Genomic DNA, 13,383 nt, shown 5'->3' on the forward strand with positions numbered 1-13,383 from the left:
TGGCATAGAAGGATGGGTGATCAATATAAAATGTGAGTGGAGAGGAACAATGTAAAGGCTGAAGCATAGATGTCAAATGAAGTGATTCCTGGTAGTGAGAAAGACAACTGGTATCACAAAAAAGGATGATAAGACATAATTCTGCCCTCAATTAATTACAGCAACAGAATACTGCAGTTAGGTAAGTGATAGAGAGATGATGGGTGGTGAACAAAGCTTGATGAAGAAATAGAGTGTGGGGCCCAGTTGTGAATGTTTACATGATGTTCCAGAATCTCAGTTTTGCCAAGATGGACAGATCTTCATGAGTATCACACATTATTAGTTGCCCCACACTTTTGTCATCTTCATGAGATTCAAAACCCTGAGATCAGTCTTCCCTACTTCATCCCATATCTTCCAAGGTCTCCCTCTTCCACAAGTTCCATCCGCATTAAATGACTGGTCCTTTTTTTTATACAGCTGTCCCCATCCATATGCATCACATATCCACACCAGAGTAGTCTTCTCTCTTGCATTCTACATCCTCAAGTGATTCCTTGATACCCAATTTTTCTGTCAACACATTTGTACTTTGTTGTTTATGCACCTGATGTTGCACATCTAATGGAACATGCTAGCTTAATTACTTTCTAGTTACCATATGTCCTTTGCATTCAGTGCCCACATCTCACTACCATGTAGCATTGTTGTCCCTCATAAGTATCAAACATATATTTAATCTCTGTAAAATCATTTGATGAATAATTTTTTCACTTTGGATCTACCTATTAATGTATTATATTTTCCTTTCATTATTTTCAGAAATTTCTCCAGGCAGGTATCTAGACATATAACTATGGATTTAGAATACCTTGATCTGCTTCCTCAACTTTACAGCAATGAATGGAATCAGGTATATAGAACAACTGCTTTTAATAACTTATCTTAGTCGTTTTCTACTTATCATCATCATCCTCATCATCATTTAACATCCATTTTCCATGCTGGTATGGGTTGGACAGTTTGACCACAACTGGTAAGGCCAGGGGCTGCACCAGACTCCATTGTCTGTACTGGCATGGTTTCTATAGCTGAATGCCCTTCCTAATGCCAGCCATTCCACAGAGTATACTGGGTGCTTTTTATGTGGCACCAGTGCCTTTAACATGGAACTGGCACGAGTGCTTTTTATGTGACGCCAGAACTGATATTAATCCTGCTATGATGGACAGGTCTTCTTGAGTACTACAATGCATCAGATATCTCAGTCCTTAGTCTTCTCTTTCATATGGCTCTTTGTCTTGAGATTGACATTCAATGTTTCATCCTATGTCTTCCAGGGTTTCCCTCTTCCACAAGTTCCATCCACTTTAAGTGATTGGCACTCCTTTATGTGACTGTTTACATCCATACACTTAACCAAACAAGTGCAGCCTTCTCTCTTGCATACTGCAACTAGTTCCTCTTATGCTTAGCTAGCTTCTCCTTCAATACACTAAACGCGCTGTTGCACGCATTTTGTGAAAATTTGATGGTTGTTTTAGCCATATGCCATTTACAGAGAATCTACTGGAAATACCTTATAGCACTATCATATCAAATATATTAGTATGTTACTCATTATGCTCTCTCTCTCTCTCTCTCTCTCTCTCTCTCTCTCTCTCATACATATAAGAATAGTGTCAGGTTCACTCCAGCTGTATGTTGCCTTAAGGCAAATGTCTTTGGTTGGCCTTAGGCCAACCAAAATCTTGTGAGTGGATTTGGTAGACAGAAACTGAAAGAAGCCTGTCATATGTACGTATATTTGAGCATGTGTATGTGCGTGCGTGTGTGTGTGTGTGTGTGTGTGTTTGCATTGTCCTTGTCTGTCTTCACATCACATTCTTGTTGTAAATGAGTATCATTAATTTCAAATATTCTGCAAATGGGCAAATATTACCTTGTTTGGAAACAGGTAACAGTTGGTGACAGGAAGGCCATTTGACCATAGGAAATCTGTCTTAATAAACTCTATCATGCGTTGAGCCTCATGGAGGCATCTGGCACCCATACTAGCAGCACATAAAAAGTACCTATTGAGTGTTGAGCCTCACAGAGGCAATGTCTGATGCCAGTGTCGCGTAACTTGCACCTGTTCCAGTGGTATGTAAAAAGCACCTTTTGAACGTTGGGCCTCATGGAGGCAATGACATATGACTGAGACCTTTCGCAATATGCTATGTTTGAGAAGAAGATCCATCAAGCCAAGCGAAATTGCAATCATGGCGGATACTGTTGTCACGCAAATGGTACCTGTGCCGGTGACACGTAAAAGCACCCATTACACTCTTGGAGCGGTTGGCATTAAGAAGAGCATCCGGCTGTAGAAACCATGCCAAATCAGACTGGAGGTGCAGCCCCTCCGCTTGCCAGCCCTGGTCAAACCATCCAACCCATGCCAGTATGGACAATAGACACTAAATTATGATGATGATGGTGGTGGTGGTGGTAGTGTGGGGTGTTTGTGTGTGCGTGTGTTTAAAATGTGTCTATTTAATGTTTTTATATATATATATAAACTGGCTGAAACTTCAAAGTCACAGTCAACAATATTCATGTGTAAGAGTAATAAATTATTGGAGATGTACTTGCATAGCAAGTGACCTGATCTGAGATCGTGTGCTGGAATGAAAACAATTGCAGCGTGGAAGGTGTTTATAAGCCATTTAAAATAACACACAAAAGCCATCAGATTCACTTCAACATTTAAATTTAATTTGTCAAAATACTTTCGTCGCTTTGAGACCGCGACCTGTTCACTGACAAAATGTGATGCAGCACAATTTTATCAGTGAACAGGTCGTGGTCTCAAAGCGACGAAAATATTTTGACAAATTAAATTTAAATGTTGAAGTGAATCTGACGGCTTTTGTGTGTTATTTTAAATGGCTTATAAACACCTTCCACGCTGCAGTAATAAATTAATACTCTACAAAAGTATAGAGTAACCCATCACATTAATGTAAAATTGTTGTTTTTATTATAACTGAATATCAAAACAAACACACACACACACACATATTTATGATGTGCCTATTAAAGTGCTGATGTTGGTATTGGCATATTTATTTTATTTAAGCATATTATTTTATTTAATGTGAATAAAAACATTTGGTCTGTTTCTCAACTACTGCTGTTGTATAAATCAAATTCATTAACATTAAATCTTTCAATTGTTGATAGGTACCAGTAACACTAGAATGCAGGAGTACTATCAACTTTACCCACAAGTGTTCTGGTTCAATCACAACATCTGTAAGAGTAAGTATTTAGATATAATTCATTGTTGCATTGTGCGTTTTGTGTGCATGTTACTCTGCAGCACTTTCTCTTATGGTTGACATATTGTTTTTATCCTCTCATATTTTGTTCAACTTCTTTCTCTCACTATTCAACATGATTTTCATTTTTTCTCTCTCTTTACAGATTCACCGACCTAGATTATTGAGCCTCGTACTGACTGTAATAATAATAATAATAATAGTAGTAATAGTAGTAGTTGTAGTAGTAGTTAAATAGTGTTCCTTCAAATTGCATGAATCCTCTGCATAGGAGTATAATTAGTTGAAGAAAGCACAATGTATGAATTTCAGAGGCAGAAGGCTACAATTTTTGAGGGATTAAACAATTGATTATACTTGATTGATACTTTATTTTTAACCCCTGGAATATTGAAAGACAAAGTTTAGGAGCTTAGGCAGGGTTTGAACTCAGATTGTAAAGGGTGGCAACTAAATGCTGCAAAGTGTTTTATCTGATGCTCTTTTAGTAGAAAGTGGGTTATACATCTTTAGATTGTATACCTGACTTTCTACTATAAACTTAAAGAAATTGACGGAACGCTGAACTCCAGACTAAACAACTCAAACAACATTTATTTACTTGGTAAACATACATATCTTTTAGTTATACATCTTTAGAGGTGAGAATAACGAGCTGTCGAGTATAAGACCGAAAGATGTAGAGACAGCTTTAAACACACGTCCTTGCTCAATCGCTGGCCAGCGTGAAAGAGAATGAATTGAGCGGGAAACGCTTGCTTGTTTAATTTTACGCATGCGTAAGACTACGCATGCGCAGGCGTTACTACACTCTATTAATTCTGATAGTCATTTATCTTGTTAGGAGGAGGATCTGTGATGATAGGGGTGGGGTGTCTTGGAAAACCGCTGGCCCAGTGGTTTCCCTTCATGGCAGAATTAATAGTCAAGACTATTTAAGCATTCTATCTGATAAAATTCATCCTATGGTTGCGGAACTGTTTTGGAGGGAAAAGCAATCTTTCAGGATGATATTGCACCAATTCACACAGCTAAAGTTACTGAATGGCACGAGGGACATTCTAGTGAAGTTGTACATCTTATCTGGCCAACACAGTCCCCAGATCTCAATATTATTGAACATTTATGCTGCATTTTAGATAAGCAAGTAAGGAATTGATATCCTCCACCATCATCACTACAAGAACTGGAGACTGCTTTAGCTGAAGAATGAACAAAAATTTCTTTGGAAATAATTCAAACTTTGTATGAATCCAGACCTTGTAGAATTCAAGCTATAATTACTGCCAAGGCAGTCCTACCCCATATTAAAATAAATTTCTTTGAGATTTTAAGGCATTTCCATTATTTTGTCCATATATACTGTAAGTCCTCGAGAATAGTCCACCCTTGAGTATAATACGCAGGAGATTTTTAGGGGGCTGTACCTCTGAAAAACCTAAACCTTGTGTAAAATACGCACCCCTTCTCAAACTTGAGTCAAGGAGGTCTATATAACGTCCTTGGTTTGTAAACGTATATACGGTAACGTCCTTTATTATTATTATTGTATATATAACATAATGCAAACGTGTTGCTTTTTTGTGCCAGCTCACCGCCTTTCTTTATATATTTTTATATATTTCTTTTCTTTTAATTAAAACTGCAACTTCTTTATATGATAGACGTTAAAAATGTGATTGTTATTTATCATCTTTCTTCATTCTGCACATTTTACAGGTATGTGAAAAAACTCTAAATGCTGATATACAACAGAAACTTAATGATATAGAAGGCCAACAACAAGTTTTAGTACAAGAAGGTTTACTTCCTCCTCCTCAAAAAGTTTGTGTTGCTGCAGTTCATGTGGAAAACATTATCACGTAAGTTGATGACTTATGCAAAGAATGATATTTGAACCATAAACAAAATGAAGATATAAACACAATTTTGAAGTCTTAATGTTTTGGAGAGCATTTATAAATTAAAAGTGAAACATTTGAAAGGAAAACTTTTTCTGATAAATTATAAACTTCATTAATAGTGATAAGTGCAGTAGGGTGTATCAACCTGGTTTATTACCTTGAGTGGTATTGGTGTTGAGTGTACTAATATCTTGGTTTCAATTCAGAATAATTTTTCCTTCTTTTATATCTGTCACAGACTTGAAATGAGTTCACATTATAATTATCATCAAGATTGCAGGACATTTATTTAGTCTGCTAGAAATAGAAACCAAGTCTTCCTCAAATCACATCTTACTGTTTAAAAGGGAAGGATGCATTGGATAATGTGATTTAAAACAAAGCTGATGAAAATTAAGACATAATGTTAAGCTATATGGTGTATTATAGGTACAAGCCACAAAAATAAAAGGGTGTCATCATGATGATAGTACTTAGAGGTTACTTGTTTTTGTAATGTCCCCTTTTCTATACTTACCTGAGTCAGATAAGTGTGTTGAAATAAAGCCATGGTTCAATAAAGAAATTTCTGGTAGTGGTGGGAGTAGTAGGTGGGCTGTCAGTATATAAAATGAATAGTAGAGATAAGAGATCAGAACACTGTTAACCCTTTAGCAGTCAAGTTACTATGTCAGATGTAATGTTTCACATTGTTTTGAATTAAGCATGCATTATCTCAAGATTTCAATGATATGATAATATATTTTTTCAATGATATTGTAGGAAAGATGTGAGAGGTCAGATCTGGCCACTTTGGACATAAAACAGGCAGAATATTTGGGTCAGATATAGCTGGTTTAAATGTTAAAGGGTTAAAATTTTTTCAAACACTTAACTAAAGCCACTTGCTCTACTAGTTAGGGGTTGCACTCATGATTGTTAGATCATGGGTTCAATTTGCAGGCAGGGCGGTGTGTTGTGTTCTTGAGCAAAACATCTCATTTCGCATTGCTTTTCAAGTAGGAGAGTGGCAGAATCCTTGGCACGTTGGCAGAAATGCTTTATGGTTCATTTTCTGGTTCTCTACATTCTGAGTTCAATCCCACCCGCTTGGAGAAGCTAATAGGAAACCACTCCAGTGTTCATTCCAAATCCAGTTAGGGTAACCAAAGTCCCAGTAATCTACTTAATGGTGGCAGGGGAGCATACAGGCCCTCCCTGGTCATATAGAGAGTGCTGGAGATGATTTACATGCACAGGACTTGTCCAAAGGCTGACCACCACTAGACTAGACTTAATTAATTGTTTCCACATTATGACTTAGAAGTTGTACCTGCTATTTGCTATAATATTATACTGCTATATTTAGATTGCTATAGTGTTATAAATATATTGCTATTTTGTTATACTGCAGCAAATATATTGTAGTGTTATACTGCTGTAAATATATTACTATATGATGTTATACATACTTCTGTATATTTATATTGTTATATATACTTCTGTATATTTATATTGTTATAGTGTTATGCCAGTATATTCATATTGCTACAGTGTTGCTCAACATTATATTTTTTCTATTTTCAGTACACTGATTAAGTTGACCCGAGCACGGACAGAAGTAGACAAGATTGAGCATCTACAAAGTATTGGTTGCGCCATCTTTTATTACCTTGCTAATATGGTTACTAATGAAACCAATTTTTACCCACCAACCCGACAGTTTTTTGCTTCTTGTCTTGATATTCTTGGGCAGGTAAGTCAGAATGAAATGGAATAATTGAGAGAAACTTTTCTTTTATTCTTTTACAAGTTTGCTGGTGCCATGTAAAATGCACCCATTATTATTTTAGTTTCTTTGTCAAAGTTCTTTCATCACACATCCTATGACCTCTTCAGCATTTCTCTATCCCACATGTCTCCTCTTGTTCTGCTTATTCCATTTTGTCTATTTTACTGTCTCAGTATTATTTTACATTGATTTAATACAGAATTATTTTCTATATTCCAATGTCTTGTTCCTTTGCAGGAATTTGTTCAGAAAATGCCTGACCAAAGCCCTGTTCTGTTGAATTTTGTGCTTGACCATCCTGACCTTGCAGGTTTAATGTCTCCTCACTTCTTACCCAATCTGAATCCAGGCTGCTTTTTGGCTATGTATGAAAAACTGATTGTCCTTCGTTCATGTCAAATAGATATGGCTTTCATGCTGCTATCAAAGGTAAGTCTTTAGAAATACACTTTAAAATGTTTGAGCTTTTATAGACTTCTTTGTGAGTAAACATTCAAGTTTTACCCTTAGACCAGTGGTTCTCAACCAGGGTCCATATGGCCCTTGGGATCCATATAGACCCCTTGGGAGTCCATATGGCCCTTCGGGGTCTATATAAGATTTTATTTTTAAAACTTATGTGCAATAAATTGAATACACTTCTATGATACACAAAATATTTTAATTTTTTTTATACAATTTCTAATTTTATTTAATTATTAAAATACAGTAGGACTTTTTTTTATATACATCAAATGGCTATGGGGATCCAGTAGAGTAAAATAGGAATCAAAGGGGTCCACAGGCAAAAACTGGTTGAGAACCAATACCTTTGACAATCATTCAGAGGCAGAATGGTTTCAACTAAAATTAATTAATTGATTTTTTAAATTCATTATGCTACAAATATATTATTGTTAACTATTTAATCTACTATTCTTTTACTAATTACTGCTTTATCTAAACTTACCAGAGATATCTAACCATAGGCGTAGGAGTGGCTGTGTGGTAAGTAGCTTGCTTACCAGCCACATGGTTCCGGGTTCAGTCCCATAGTGTGGTATCTTGGGCAAGTGTCTTCTACTATAGCCTCGGGCCGACCAAAGCCTTGTGAGTGGATTTGGTAGATGGAAACTGAAAGAAGCCCGCTGTATATATATATATATATAAATATATATATATATATATATATATATATATATATATATATATGTGTGTGTGTTTGTGTGTCTGTGTTTGTCCCCCCAACATCGCTTTACAACCGATGCTGGTGTGTTTACGTCCCCGTAACTTACCGGTTCGGCAAAAGAGACCGATAGAATAAGTACTAGGCTTCCAAAGAATAAGTCCGAGGATCGATTTGCTCGACTAAAGGCGGTGCTCCAGCATGGCCACAGTCAAAAGACTGAAACAAGTAAAAGAGTAAAAAAAGAGTAAGAGTAACCAACTTAAAAATTGTAAACCAGTAAGTTAGTTTGTACATGGTTGGTCAGCCTACTGAAAATAGCAACCAAATCTCCTTCAAGTCACACCTTGCCGATTTAATAAAAGGAAAGATAGGCTGAATAATGTTATTCTAGATAAAAATTGTCTCAAAAACAAAACCGAAACATATTTCATACTGAATTCACTTCCTTGACAACGAAAGATTGCCAGCATATTTTTTTTAGTTCTTAAGCTCCTTCTTATGAACTAAATGCTTTTCTTCTAGATGGCATCTTATCTAATCATTTAAAATTTTTCTAAGGTGGTGACCATGTTGGGAAAAAATGCTTTGCAGCATTTCTTCCAGCTCTTTACCTCCCAAGTTCAAATTTCACCAAGGTCGACTCTGCCTTTCATCCTTTCAGGGTCGATAAAATAAACACCAGTTGAGCACTAGGGTTGATTACATCAACCGCTCCCCCAAAATTTCAGGCCTTGTGCCTATAGTAGAAAGGATTATTTTAATTTGCCTACTTGGTGAATAATTTTCTCTCAAATATCAATATAATCCCTCAGTTTAGGTTTAGGTAATTATTGCTTAGATCATGGTTTATTGAAGAGGTTTAATATGACTAAAACATCAGTAGTCATCATATTTACTAAATAATAAATTCCTTCTCCCCACTGCATACCTTCATTCAATCTTTAATTTGGACATTAGAGTTGTTTCCCTTGCGATAGTATTCCTTATAGCTTTTTTTTTTTTTTTCCTCTTCACAATATTCTTAACCTCTTTACATTATATTAGTCCCTTCCCTCACTTAACTATATGCTGTCCATTTGTTCATGCAGAAAGCATCTTAAGGAAATCCTCCTAAGCCCAGTCATTAATATATTGCAGTTTTATATTAATTTTCCCTACATTGAAATGAAGTAATATTTTTTATTAATTAACAAATCCTACATTAGTTATTAGGAAGGAGAAGATTTTCATTCTCATTACTAACCATGAAGTAGGAATAAAGCTTGAGTTTTTCAATTAGCCATTGTGTCCCTTGCTTAGAGTCAAGAACATTATAACAAATAAGAGATCTGAATTTATTCCCTTGTATGTTGTAGAGGAATATTGGGGATAAAATTGCAATTGATTATAAGACTGGGAATGATTAAGTGAACCTCAGTTTGAGAAATATACAAGGGAGTGCTGAAAGCTTCTGACTTTAAGGGTATCGCAAAAGGTCTCGTTGGAGGCCCAACCTTCCGAGATCTTTTACAGGGCTTAGAAAAACTGAAGGACTGCTGCAATAAGTGTGTGAATCAGCGAGGGGAATATGTTGACTAAAACCATAATTAACTGATCCTCCTGTATTTCCTTTTACCCAAAGCCAGTTTCTTTTCAGCACCGCCTCGTATTGATGTCCCATATGTTAAGGTATAAATATTATGTAGAACTTTGCCCTAATTTCAGTTGCTGACGCCATGCTCATTCATACATTTTAGCGTTTAGCTCAGAAATTTCTTCATTGTGAGACAAAATATATTTACTATTAATTCATATGTAATTCTTTTTATATTTTCCATCAGTCCTTTTAGATTATATTTTCTATGACTTGTGTCTGTTGTTTCTTTCTTAGTTCGATGTGTGTATTTGGTTAGAGAAACTCAACCTCCCACATCCTGAAGTTGTAAAACTTATCGACGTATTATCAACAGCTTTTATCAGCTGTGGAGCAGAACCAATGTCAAGGGAACTGATCCTTTTTGAGGTGAGTGTTACAAAACTAACGTTATTTTCATTCCTTTCATTGTTATTGCATTCCTCTCATTGTTGAAACTAAACTCTGTAACTAAGTACTTTCATTGAGAATACTTCAGTATTTCAACAGGGATGTTGTGAGCTTTTGAAAAAACAAGAGGCAGTATCTATGGCTTGCTAAGGCTGATACCGAGATTCAATTCTCAGTTTGTAATGATGTCATTTCACTTCACTTATGGAACTTATGTTCAGATATGAACATCACAACATCCTAGATCTACACATTTAAATTTATAGAGCTCATTTTCTTCATTAAAAGTAGCTATTATTTAAACAATGTAGGTAGAGTTAGCTAGCCACCTACACTTTTCTCTGCAAAATAGGGGTAGTTTATCCTGTTCAGGCTATATTATTAGCATTATTCTGCGATTAAGAATTTAAAATCACTTCCTTAACTTACATTTTTTGAATTTATTTTTCTTGTCTTAAATCATATCTGACTTACTAATTTGATAATGCATGTTTATCTCTTATTATTAATAATTTGATTAGAGCAGCAAATTAGTAGAATCATTAGTGCATTGGATAAAATTGCAATTTGTCTCTAATAATTGATCTAATAATGCATATTAATCTCTAATTATTCATGATTTAATTGTGAAGGGCATCATGAGAGTGTTAAATAGAATACCTTGTGATATCTATTCTGACTCTCAGTGTTTTGTGTTGAAATCTTGCTAAGGTCAACTTTGCCTGTCATAAGTAAAGGGTAGAATTGTTAGAGCATTGAACAAAGTACCATGTGGTATCTGTTTGAGGTACCTTTAATTATTAGAGATACCTTGTAATTATAAGAGTATCAGATGAGGTATCTTGTGGTACCTGTTAGTTCTACCTTGTAAACATGGTTTCTTGCTTGTGCCTGTTCATTAACTTGCTTTATATGTTTATTGATGGCTGTTACTTTTCTTTCTTGTCTCTGGTTAGTCTCTGTGATAGAGTTATGATTTCCGCTCCAATCACTGGAATGACACTGGACTGCTGCTGCTTGTATGATTGTTGAATCTGACTTGTCAATGTGTCATTGTGACAATCATGAACAGAACAGCCATCTGTGAACTCAAATCATGTGGAGATTGCATTCTTCCGTGCATCAATTGTTGCAATCACCAGTAGAACTCTTTTCAATAGAACCAGAATGGTTGTTTGATTTCTTGTGGAATTTGGTCTTCTTGAGAGAAGACCATGTCCACAGTTAAGACAGTGTCAATTCAATTGCCTGTATAGTTGGTACAAACATTTCCTAGTGAACAGTGGAATGTTAAAGTTAGTCACAGTGCAAAGGAAGGAGTATTTTCCCTAAAATGTAACCCATTGTTTCCCTGGCAACTTTTTTTAAGGAATATGCCATTGTTCTCTGTTACCAAGCAATCTAGAATAGTGCAAAAGTGGTAGTATTGCATTATTAGGCAGAGAAGTACAAATGCATTGCCAAGTGCCTTTCATTCTAGTGTAACATTAAGGAGCTTAGAAAAGGATAAAATATAAACTTATAGAGACATCATACAGTGTTATATTTGAGAAAATAGCTATCCACACTCTGAAAATTTGATGAAACAAAAGTTGATATAATTCTGTTTGTGTTAGTTTTTCTGATCTTCAGCAGGTTCTAATACCAAGGACCTGATAAAAGATGTCCCACTGTTTATTAAGGAAATCTTCTGGCCAATTTTGTAGGAAGTATATAATCATTTGAACTAACTTTAATGCATAAGTCAAAGTCTTAGTTTTCTATTATAATTCCATTAATGCGTTGGATATATTATAGAAATCAACTCCAGTAACTGACTGATACTTTATTAACTGAAGAAGAATGAAACCGGTTCAGTGGGATTTGAAAGGCTATAACTAAGTACTTCAGGACATTTTGTCCAATGCCCTAACGATTCTGCCAATCAAACAGAAGGACAGTTGAGCATGGAATTACATTTTGTAAAAGCAAGCAACTTTTAATAAGCTGAGAAAAAGACATCCTGCTTAATTTTCAGTCCATTTTCTCAATTTAAATCAGTGCTAATATTGTGTTAAAATACAATTGTTAAAAAAGAAATTATATTTGAGGGACATGTCTACTTTTCACTCACTTCTTATCATTGAATATATTATATTTCTCTGTTTGCAGCTGTTCTGTACACACTTACACAAAGTACTCAATTCTTGTTTCCACTACTACCTTTCTCAAATACTCTCCATGCTTCTGAAAGGTCAGTCTTTGCTGTTTTCACCCTTTTCCACTAATCTGTTATTACTAATATCTTTTACTGTTTCTGTTTACCTTTCTAAAAACTGAGTGCACAAGAGATTCTTAGGGTCAACGCTTGACTTTAATTTCTATAAACTTTAAGCCAATGAAAGGTGAATCTTCTCAAGGTAGTCTATCACAAACTTATTTCTTTGGATGTTCCATACAGTTTAAGTAACCTTAGATAAATATTGTGAAGTGCCTTATCAGGGAATACAGTGATAATATACACAGACTTGTATAATATGGGGTGATAGTTTAATGTATCATCAACTTGGCTTATTTATGTGTTCAATGTACAATATTCAGCAATATATATGTATGTGTGTGTGTGTGTGTGTGTGTGTGTGTGTGATGGCAAAAAAGTATTCAAACCAGTGGATGATAAGCATCATTTAATAAATACTGAAGTTATATGTGAGCTACTTTGAGTTTTGTGCTTGGATATTACAGTAATTAGACAGGCTTGTATGTTGTAATGTGCATTATTCAGCAAGTTACATTAACCATCAGAAATATAAATTATATAACAGTGTTTTCTTACAAAATTATTATAATATATTATTGTGAATCCATATGCTCAATCCTGAACTCATCTTCTTCACTTTTTTGCCTATGCTACTACTACTTATTGTGTGCGTTTCATGTAAACTGCCACAGTAAGTTTGGGATATTATTAAATTCAGTGTTCTCTTTCTATATTTCATTTCTAGTTAACATACATGAAGTATTTTTCTATTTTCTTTCCTTTTTATCTATGGGAAAACACAAAGTGGGATTGAAACATCACCATTTCTTTCTTCAACAATTCCCTACAAATCATGGGGTCTTTCCTTATCTATGCAGAGATATAGAAAACACAGCTCCTCTTGATTAAGAAGCTAGTCTGTTGCTTGTTACATTTCTAGAGAACCTGCTCCTATACCTGGCTGTCGTACATT

The 13,383-nt window shown here is 35.2% G+C and overlaps 1 protein-coding gene across 1 annotated transcript in view; it reads left to right on the plus strand.

The window, feature by feature from the left end:
- The window catches only part of LOC106883775 (ectopic P granules protein 5 homolog), a 130,856-nt gene that overhangs the window by 98,318 nt on the left and 19,155 nt on the right, over nucleotides 1-13,383 (plus strand). Inside the window, exons 29-35 of the mRNA XM_014934904.2 lie at nucleotides 805-895; nucleotides 3,208-3,285; nucleotides 5,025-5,167; nucleotides 6,776-6,944; nucleotides 7,218-7,409; nucleotides 10,019-10,150; nucleotides 12,323-12,404. Coding sequence (XP_014790390.1) covers nucleotides 805-895; nucleotides 3,208-3,285; nucleotides 5,025-5,167; nucleotides 6,776-6,944; nucleotides 7,218-7,409; nucleotides 10,019-10,150; nucleotides 12,323-12,404 — 887 coding nt within the window. The remainder of the gene's footprint in view (nucleotides 1-804; nucleotides 896-3,207; nucleotides 3,286-5,024; nucleotides 5,168-6,775; nucleotides 6,945-7,217; nucleotides 7,410-10,018; nucleotides 10,151-12,322; nucleotides 12,405-13,383) is intronic.

Source organism: Octopus bimaculoides, chromosome 4 (assembly GCF_001194135.2).
Source record: "Octopus bimaculoides isolate UCB-OBI-ISO-001 chromosome 4, ASM119413v2, whole genome shotgun sequence".
Classification (NCBI taxonomy): domain Eukaryota; kingdom Metazoa; phylum Mollusca; class Cephalopoda; order Octopoda; family Octopodidae; genus Octopus; species Octopus bimaculoides.